At 47.3% G+C, this 10,155-nt stretch overlaps 1 protein-coding gene across 1 annotated transcript in view; it reads right to left on the minus strand.

Annotated features, from left to right (window-relative positions):
* The window catches only part of Bmp6 (bone morphogenetic protein 6), a 164,592-nt gene extending 154,448 nt beyond the window's left edge, over nucleotides 1-10,144 (minus strand). The window contains exon 1 of the mRNA XM_004628376.2: nucleotides 9,677-10,144. Within this exon, the coding sequence (XP_004628433.1) occupies nucleotides 9,677-10,082 (406 nt within the window). The 5' untranslated portion in view covers nucleotides 10,083-10,144. The remainder of the gene's footprint in view (nucleotides 1-9,676) is intronic.
* Nucleotides 10,145-10,155: the final 11 nt, after the last annotated feature.

Raw genomic sequence — 10,155 nt, forward strand, 5'->3', positions numbered from 1 at the left:
CAGAGCAGTCTGGGGTCTGACATAAAGGAAGTTTAGCACAAAGGGGTTAAAGAGTAGTAGTAAGTTCCAAGGCAACTATTATAAGTTAGCGGGCTTCCTGACTGCTAGATTGCTCCTGCTTTAGTGGGCTGATAGACACATAAGTCTCAAAGACAGGAATAATACAGTATTAAGTGTTTCTCTGACTTTTTAAGAACATTGTAGAAAAGTGGTGTACCATGAAACACTTTAAAGAAAATACTGAGCTAGCCCAGTACTCACTTTTACAGACAAGGAAAAGAGGCCTACAGTCCAGGTCCAACGTCTTAAACAAGGTATTACCAAAAAGGATTCTAGCCGAGGCCTCCTGAATCTTAATCAAGGGTCCCTTCCTGCACTGTACATTTAAAAGGCATTTGCCTGCACTAACAAGAAAGCCAACTATTTAACCGTAAGAAGGCCAATCACTCATTTCTGTTGTACAATACTCCACGGAGATGTGTAAAATTCATGCTGTTGGATCAAGGACAAAGACACCGAAACTATGAAAGAAGAACTTGTATAAAAAGGAAAGAACTTCAGTGAGAGAGACAAACAGTAGCATCCTTGGGTATCACCTGCGTCCCTGCTGCCACACTGGAGCCCGTTTGCCATAACGAGGACACACGTGCCCTTGTAACAGGAGAGTAAAGCAACTTCGTTTACGTCACAGCACATGCTAAGTCAAGCGTTATGGTGAGAACAAAGTTGAATTCCTAGGACCCACTGCTAATGCCAGCACCCCAGGCTCTTCCTCATTATTGAAATGTTTCTTCTGCACAGGTAGAGGGTGGCCTGGGAAACAAGGATCGGGCACTTCGCCAGAATTCAGCGGAGTATGATTCACCATGATGGCTGATGAATTCAAAGAAGGGAAAATTCACGCAACATCTCATGCACGTAAGAACCATAAAGAAGTGCCCACCGTGCACCAACCTGCCACAGATAAACTGCTAGCTGTGTTTCCACAGCACTTTCCAGAGTTACCGTGTTTCTTGCTTAGATTACTGGCTTTTTTATGCATTTACCTATAATCCATGTAGCTCTTTTTCATGGAAAACTGTTCTAAAGCAAATTAAGCCTACTCTATACATTAATACAAAGACCTCTGGATTTATGGGGCTTCAATTACTTTAGTTTTACTCTGCTCTAAGCAGCTTCTCCTGCAGAAGTCTTTGAAAAGTTCCCCGGTTCTGCTTATAGATCCAGCAAGATTTGTGTGTTTGTGCACGTGTGTGTGCACGTGTATGAGTGTGGATGTGTGGGTGTGGGTGCGTGTGTGGAGTGTTTCACTCCTATAGTCACACTACGTTTTCATATACAGTACATTTTCAGCAGGGGAGCAAAAAGAGTTAATTCTTTCTCTAAACTCCCCCTAAATTTCAATAATTTTTTATGTGCAGAATTCCAATAACTCTTGTCCATTCTTCAGGCTTCTAGGTTTCAGTCCCTCAAACCCTGCAGAGCATGGATCAAACACAGCACAAGCCAGGGAGAGATTTAATCGCTCCTGTCTCTGCCTGAGGAGTCGTCTAGGTACTATGGTGACAGACACCTCGATGAAAGTATGTGCAGGAGAAAAGATGTTTAACTCCTAGACATTAAAAAAAAAAAAAAAAAGCAAGATTTCCGACAGGTCCGTAGTCAGCACTTAGAAGCACCATAAAGTAAGACGCCCCCCATCATAGACCACCAAAAACAATTTTTTTACACCACTGTGGAAAAACCCCAGAGACAAAGTATCTGTCAACCAAGGTATTTTTCTTGCCTAACTCTGCATAGTCTGAATTTTTATATTTTCATGAATTTTTGCCCCTCCATTAAATGGATAACTTTTCCACAGAGGAGGACTTTAGGGTGCTGAAACCACTGCACATGACACTGTACTGATGGACGCCTGCCATGTACTTGTCCGAAGCCACAGCACACACAATATCAAGAGCAAAGCATAATGTAACTGTGGGTGACGCAAAGGTGGGCGATGGTTCAGCCGCACCACTGGGGCGGGGGGATGTTGATGGGGTGCTGGGTATGTGCAGGGGACAGGGGTGATGGGAAGCTCTGTACTTTCTCTTCAGCTTTGCTGTGAGCCTAAAACTACTCTAAAAAAAAAAATCGATTCTGTGTTTTTAAATGGTACAGGTTCTCTCTGGTAAACTTACTCTAATATGGGAGTGTAGAAACAAAATCTGGGAAAAAATTAACAAGTCCAGTAAGGACTTTTAGGTCTTGTCTTCTAGTTTACAAACCCAGCTCTGCGACTGTTTCAATGCAATTCCTTAATGTATTTTTTTTTTTCTTTCTTCCAGAGCTAGGGATTGAACTCGGGCCCTTGCACTTGCCAGGGAAGCACTTATTCCACTGAGCCATCTCCCCCGCCCCTGCAATTCCTTGATGTAAAAGAAGGGAGGGACAAATAAGTGGGGAATCATCAAAGCCAATTAGGAAATGTCTCCGGACCTCATCAGCGCTGAAGACCGCTCACTCCAGTGGCCGGCTGTGAGCTCATACTCTGTTGAGACACAAATCAGATTTTTTTTTTTTCTGCCCACGTTCGTGTACAGGAAACCAACAAGACTGTAAACACAGGAACAATGATCAACAAACGCAGATGTTTCGGGCTGGAAGTCACATTCTGGACAAGGTGAAAGGGTAAGTAGTGAGAGAAAGATAATAAGGAAAGTGGGAGATATCAAAGGTCAGTGCAGGGGGGGGGGTGTCAGAGAGCCCACCCCCACCCCCACCCCTGTGAGTCCATGCTGCTCCTCACCCTCCCAGATGCAGCTCCCTGATGATGAGAAAACAATCTGGCCGACAACCCAGCAAGGCCTTTCTGCTCAGGACAATCTCCACTGACTAGCAGGATCCTTCACCCAGGGCGTGTGCCCATGAACTTGGAAGTCAGGAAGGCTCTCCCACTGACAACCAGAACCTCATGCTGCAAAAATGTTTGAAGAAGATTCTTGGAGATTCTGGGACTGTGTTCAAGAAAACAAGACCTCCGGGAGCCCTCACCAAGTGACCCAATGTCACTTAGACAGCACCTCCATTATGGGCCCAATCTCTTGCATGACGTAGATGGGAAGGGCAGGAAGAGAATCCACGCCTATGGAGATCAGCAGAGAGCGTGGTCTTTAGTTCAGGTGCAGTTCCTAGCAGTCAACAGTCCTTTGCATAGCTGATAGCAGGGTATTTATAGACAACATTTTTCTTTTCTAAAAGCAGGGTTCTAGGAGAGAATACTGTCCACTGAGAGGAAACCCACAGACTTCCAGGAGATTGGGGCCTCCTCACCTAGTTGGGATTTTGCCCTCGTGTGCTTTTCATTATCCGCTCATGCTCCACCTGGGCTCAGTCACACTACTGCGCTAGGACCCATTTGAAGGTCTGTGGGTTGTCCTTCGGCCTTCAGATGTCAGAGCAGGGCCAAGGAGGTGGCATGGAACAAATCGAACAAATTCCACTGCAAATATAAAAGGCTAAATGATAGGCGAGGACCTTTTAAACCCTAAATTCTATAGGTAACACATTTACCAATACTCTCAAACTTAGTGAACCAATTAACTAAAAAGTTATCGATTGCATGGCATAGATAGATAGATAGATAGATAGATAGATAGATAGATAGACAGATAGATAGATAGATAGATAGATAGACAGACAGACAGATAACAATATCTTCAAAACACTGGTAACTGAACAAAAACCCCAGTAAGTTTCAATGATGATAAGCAATGTGTCATTACTGCTTGCACTAGAAGACCAGCAGATGGAAGTCCGGTTCTGAAAATGTCATTTGCAAAATATTCAGAGGTCAATGGCATTTACTCTTAAGCAGCTCTAATTTTTACTACAGTGGTGATGGTTTTCCTTCTCATTGATAGCTACAGTCATCACTTCATATACTCTACGGGCCATTTTCCAGCTCACAAATTCCCAGAAGGTAAGAGGCGGCACAGGGATGGGCACTGAGCAGAAGGAGGTCAAGGGTGCGTGAAAAGAGAACATTATGGAAAATCATCTCAGCTGTGAGAATGAAAACAGGGAGATAGGGAAACAGATTGCACTGGTTCTTCACTTGGGAAGCTGAGGCAGGAGGATCGTTGCGAGTTCAAGACCAGCCTAGTCTACAAAGTAAGCTCAAGGTCAGCCTGAACTGCATAGCGAGACCCTGTCTCAGAAAGACAAAAAAATAAAAATAAAAAAGGAACGTGAGAAGAAAGGACACCAACCATTCCCCATTTTAGCCCCGAGGTGGCACTGCCTGGTGTGTGGTTGGAGGGGACAAGTTAATGTGTGACAGATGTTTACAGGGATGGGGACTCTGTCCACTGCTCATGTTTAAGGAGTTTCTCTACTGATTTCTACTCCTGTTATTCACACACTTACAGAAGCTTCGTATCAGAAACAATATTCTGGCTAACATATTGCCTACTTTTCTTTCCACCACTAGAAGCACTGGCAATGACAAAAGGACACAAATTCAGCAAAGAGGAGAGGGTGGGGAAAACAGAACCAAGCTTGGAGTGGAAAAAAAAGAAAAAAAAAATAGAACTGTGAAGACTTTATACTGAGTTGAAAAATAAGTACTCCTTAGAACAATTAAAAAAAAAAAAGAACAATTCACTTTTTGATATAGGATGGGGAAAGAGACAAGAAGACAAGTTTGTGAAAGGTCACAGAAAGTTGATCCATTAGCCAGGAAATTGTACCCTCTTCACTGTCATCTTAACGAGACAGGAGTGACAGGGAGAGGTGAGGGCTGGTTATATCACAGAGCCTGCCATGCAGCCTTTCACAGCACATCTCCACAGCCCTTCCATACTCATGTCAAGTGTGAATTTGGGCTGGGGCTGTAGCTCAGGGGTAGACTGTGTGCTTAGCAGGCACAAGACCCTGGTTCGATCCCCAGCATCCAAAGCAGCATGAAATGCAGTATACAAAGCAGCTGGACTGGGAGGACCCCGGGATGCAATGTGACTGTCATATGCTAAAAAAAAAAGTGCTGTGAATTATCTCCCCCTCACAGAGATTCTCAGATCCCTGGGAAGCCAACCTAATCAGAGGTAAACTCTTAAGAGAAAGGACTAACTAACCGTGATTCAGCACATTTAAAAAAGGATTTATACCCATTCTTAGAAGGGCAACCAAAGGAAACACCATCCGATGTCTAAACAATGGTATCTGCTTGCCCTTTGATCTTACTTAAGAACACTTTGTACAACTTTTTTGTTGAAGTGCCACTGAATTCCACATTTAGATCTCTTTATGAGAACATCCACGGGTTCATCAAGCCAGAGCCATACTCCCGCAAATTTTCTCCCAACTGCTTTTGCTGCTGGGTAGCTTGCAGGCATGGATTTATTTTCTGCTAACAAAAATCTTCATAAGTACAGGCAGCTCAAATGAAAAATAGTCCTACTGATCTCATGTTTATGAGGGAAAGACAGTACAGTGTATCTGGTTACAAAGACAAGTAGGGAGTATTCCATTTTTCTTCTAATTTATGTTTCCCTAGAGTAATTTTGTTCAGAAGACTGCCAGTATTTTTAGTACAATAAGTTTCTTGTTACTTGGAGTAGCACAGAGTGATTCCCCTTTCTGAGCACGATTTGAGTTTTTTATTTCATTTAATCCTAGCATCACAAAATCAACACGTCATTAATTCAAAATAAATAAGTGAAGCCTGAAATGCAGAAAAATGCAGGTTTAAGGACACCTCAGTATCAATCTCAGCTGGAGCTCCTACTACACATGAATATACATGTGGACAACTAATGAAAAAGCGGCTTAAAGTTTTGGGATGCACACCAAATGCCATGAAGCTCGAAGCTGTAGCTTGTTTACACTCAGTAAAACTCAGCCCATTTCCAAAGGAGCAGATCTTGGGAAGTGGAGAAATGTGAACTTAAAAGGTGAGATGCTGGCACCAGCCACCCGTTCATTGTTTCGATCTTCTAGGGCAACTCCCCAACACTCGCTGCTATGCCTGGCACACAGGCTACCAGAGTGGTGCCGCAGGCTTTTGGCCTCTGGAGGCTGACATCCCAGAGGAGACACGAACAAGTGAGTAAGCAAATTTAAAGAGCAAAACTCCATGTGATCAGCGTGAGGAAGGAAATAAGCAGGGCGCTGGGGAGGAGCAGGGCGGGTGAGCGGCCCCAGTTCACACAGACAGAGAAGTGCAGAAGGTCTTTCTGAGATGGTCTGTTTTCAGCTGGGACCTCAAGGATATTTTGGGATACTTCTCCAAGGTCACCGAATCGGCAAGGTTGTGTGTCAGGCTGCCAGGGCATTTTTAGCCGTGGAAAACAAACAGAGAATGGCCCCTCAGCCCTGATTAAATGCAGGTTCACGAGTGAGCTCACCTGGGCACCAAGCAGGCAATCCACTGCAAAAGCAGACAGTGAGTCTAACATCCAGCCTGCTCTCCCACACAGTTTTAAGCAGTCAACATAAACAACAATGAGCTGGTCAAATGACCAGCTTTCTGGCTAGGACAGAGATTCATCCTATTGATTCATACTTCCTGATAGTCCCGCCAGATGACAAAGCTCAGGGTGTTTTAAATATATTTCATGAGTAAGCCATTCCTCCAGCCCCACAGAAGAGGCATGCTGACAACTACGAAACACCTTCCCTTACACTTCTGCTGTGTAACTTTCTTAATCCACTAGATAGAGTGCTTTAAACTATACCACTATCATACGCAGGTTCTTTCATAGATGAGTCATGGAATACAGCAGTTAGCTTGACACTGACACCAATTAGGAAATCGGTGGAATCCTCCCAACATCCTTATTTAGAGAATCCACACTGCTAAGCAATCATTTTCTTCAAAGGACCTATCCTTCTCTTGCTCAGAGGCCCAGTAATCAGATTTTCCCCCATTCTGAAAGAACCCTTTCTCACTGCTAAATGGATTAAGATTAAACAGAACTGCTTGATTGTCAGTTGCATGGGTCGCAGCCCAGATTCTACTTACCTAGAAAAGGGTTTCTCCTTTAACCGCATAGAGTCTAGCACCAGGAGGACAGTAGTTGTGACTTAGAGCCTGAGAACCCAGTGACAGAACAAGAGAGCCCGGGGTAGAAGTCTCTTCCCAGACCTCCCTTCCTAAAATTATTGGTGAGCTCTCTTCAAACTTTTCAGATTTCAAAAAAATATTTTATGAAGAATGAGAACATCCCCAAGGAGACTCTACATTAAACCATCACCTTAGAAAGATTAGCTGTCAACCAGCTTCAAACAATATGATTCAGAGGCCATGGGTCACTACCTGCAGACCACAAAAGGTCAGAAAAGCAAGGAACAAGTGGGATTTAGAGGTCGCTAAACATAATAAATGTCACCATACTTTACGCACTTGCCTCAAACTAGTCCTTGAAATTCCAAATACCATCTGAAGTTCCTGAACCCTTGGATCATTTGGGAATGATTTAAAAATACAGATTCCTGGTTCCACCCACACACATGCTGCCTGACTGAGATGGAAAATCACCCAGGTATCAGGCTTTTTAAAAATCCCTAGGTGATTCTAACATGTAGGAACATGACAAATTTTGCTCACAGCCTTTTATTGAGATGTTACATTGATTCCCTTTAGATTATTGGTGAGATCTCTTGGAACTTTTCAGATTTTCCCTTTAGATATCAGGCTCTTCTTGGCCTTGGTAGCTCTTTGGAAAAATCTAAGGTACTTTTTAAAATCAAATAAAGATGCCAGAGCCAGGCATGGTGATGTACATCTGTAATCCCAGCACTCCCAAAGGCTGAGGCAGGAGGATTTCAAGTTCAAGCCCCAGGTTGGGCAACTTAGCAACTTGCTCAAAATAAAAATAAAAAACAGGGGATAAGGATGTAGCTCTGAGCAAAGGCCCTGAATTCAGTCTCCAGGGCCAGGGCAGATAACAGCCTTAGCTCTCTAGATGCCCCAGGTGATGCCACCCAGCAGCTGCGACTGAGAACCGTGGTCCAAGTCCCATGGGCACTGGTTTCCCTGAAGCTGTAACCCGTGGTTATCTACGGAAGACCCAGGAGTGCCTGTCTCCCTGCACTTACATTCCGGTGAGGACTCTCCCCAGAGAGCATCAGAATGAACAGTTTCTCCAAATGCTGTCCGGAAGCTTGGCGATTGGGCCGTGGAGAGAAAGAGCCAGGAGTGGAATTTACTAAATCAGAAGCATAAAAGAATAAGGAACAACACTGACCCTCCGCTGCCCCAACCCTCCAGCCTCCTACCCCGTATTACTGACTAGCACAAGAGAATTTCCTCAGGGTGCTTCCTGGAGGTGTCTTCACCTTGGATTTGGGTCTAATAAATTGTAAAACTTCTCGTCCAATCAGATCCCCTGGCAAACTGGCCGGCCTGCGTCTCCATTCCCTGTGAGATTCGGTCTCCCGAATTTCCCAGGAGGATTTCTGCACCGGCTGAACGCCAATCTTCCGGCCTCGCGCCCTCCCTTCCCCCTCAATTCCTACATTCCCGCCCCCAAAAAGCTCAGCGGAATTGAAAACCGCAGATGCACTTGTTCTGGAAAGATCACCCAGGTACATTGCAGGAGAGTTGCCCCGAATAAGGCTGTTGGGGACGGCCACCTTTCCTGGAGACTTGGTGCTGCTTTGGCAGGTGTCTGTTTACGTAGCCTGGGGCCCGGGCAAAGCCACGCGTCCCACCCCAAGAGGAAGCCCGCCAAGATACAGTCCACGCGCTGCTGTACCCACTCGGGGCGTGGCGACTGCACCCCTCCATCCCTGACTATGCTTAACCGAGTCTGCTTATGAATGAAGAGAGACAAAAAACGTTGCCGTTGCCTCCCAAGAGTACTCCTCTGGCTTTCTCGTTTGCAGAAGAGATGACTTAAAGAAGGGAAAGGCTGTGTGACTCGGTCGGTCCCTGTTTGCCACAGCTCATTTGTGACACGGCCTGATTTAGCCGCCCTTGAATTTCCATTCTGTTGCCTGGCAACGGGATCAGCAGAGCTCAGCGCCCAGCCCCGACCCTGCTCCGCACCCTTTCCCTGCCCTTGTGGCTTCGGTGGCTTTGATTAAAGCGTCAGCCCGTGGGGACAGCGGCCAAGGGCATGTGAGCAAGGGCACAGCATGGATTTCACAGATGGGCCGCCCCGCCTAGCTGGGACGGGTGAGCTCTGGCTCCTTGCGGACCTTCCTCTGCCACCAAAGCCCTCTCTCCCCCAGTTCCGCGGATTCCCGATAAAATGTTCGGGCCAAGTTTCCAAAGTTCTAAACTGTTGTCAGAGTCACTAAAACTCCCGGTGGGAAAACTAGAGAGGGAGCAAAAGAAGACAGTTCGGAAGGGAGGGAGGGCTGAAAAGGCTTCTCCTTCCCCGATGGCTACTCTCTGGGACTCTTCCGCCAGAGTAAACTTGGACCGAGCGGGGCAGGAGCGACAAAAGAGCAGGTCTCACTCGAGACGCCTGAGAAGATAGTGGCCGGAGCGGCAGTGGTGGAGCCAGGCAGCGCGCAGCCGGGCCGGGCGCGCAGAGAGCACAGGTGGCACCGCCCGCGCTTCCCCGCACCCCGCTGCTCCGGGCGCCAGGCGGGGCCACCACGCGGGGCACTCCTCGCCCCTTCACATCACCACCACCACCCCGATCCCGGGTTGCTGGAAAGGAGCTCGATGTCCTAAAGTCCTTACCCAGGTTCACAAAGCTCATGACCATGTCGGCGTCGCTGAGGAAGGCGCTGTCCTGCGCGGTAGCCAGTGGGGATGCGCCGCCGCCGTCAGGTGCCGGGGCCAGGAGGCTCTTGCGAAGGAGGGGCGGTGCGGCTCCGGGCGGAGGCCGGGGCCGAGATGAGCTGGCCCCTCCGTGGAGCCCGGAGTGCCTCGGGTCCCCCTCCAAATCCCCGTCCTGGTCGTCATCGGCGGACAGGGCGTTGTACAGATCCAGCATGAAGAGGGGTGCAGACTTCAGCCGCCCGGGAGGGGGCTCCCCGCGGGGCATCTGCTGCTGCGGGAGCGCGGGGCGTTGTGGCTGCAGGAGGCCGTGCAGCGGCCGCGGCCGGTGCGGGAGCCCCAACACCGACAGGATTTCCTTCTGCATCTCTCGCTTTTCGTGCGTCTTGAGCCGCCGGTAGAGGAAGCCCGAGGACGAGGACGAGGACGAGGACGAGGAC

The sequence above is a fragment of the Octodon degus genome, unplaced genomic scaffold (genome assembly GCF_000260255.1).
Source record: "Octodon degus isolate 3935 unplaced genomic scaffold, OctDeg1.0 scaffold00023, whole genome shotgun sequence".
NCBI classification, from domain to species: domain Eukaryota; kingdom Metazoa; phylum Chordata; class Mammalia; order Rodentia; family Octodontidae; genus Octodon; species Octodon degus.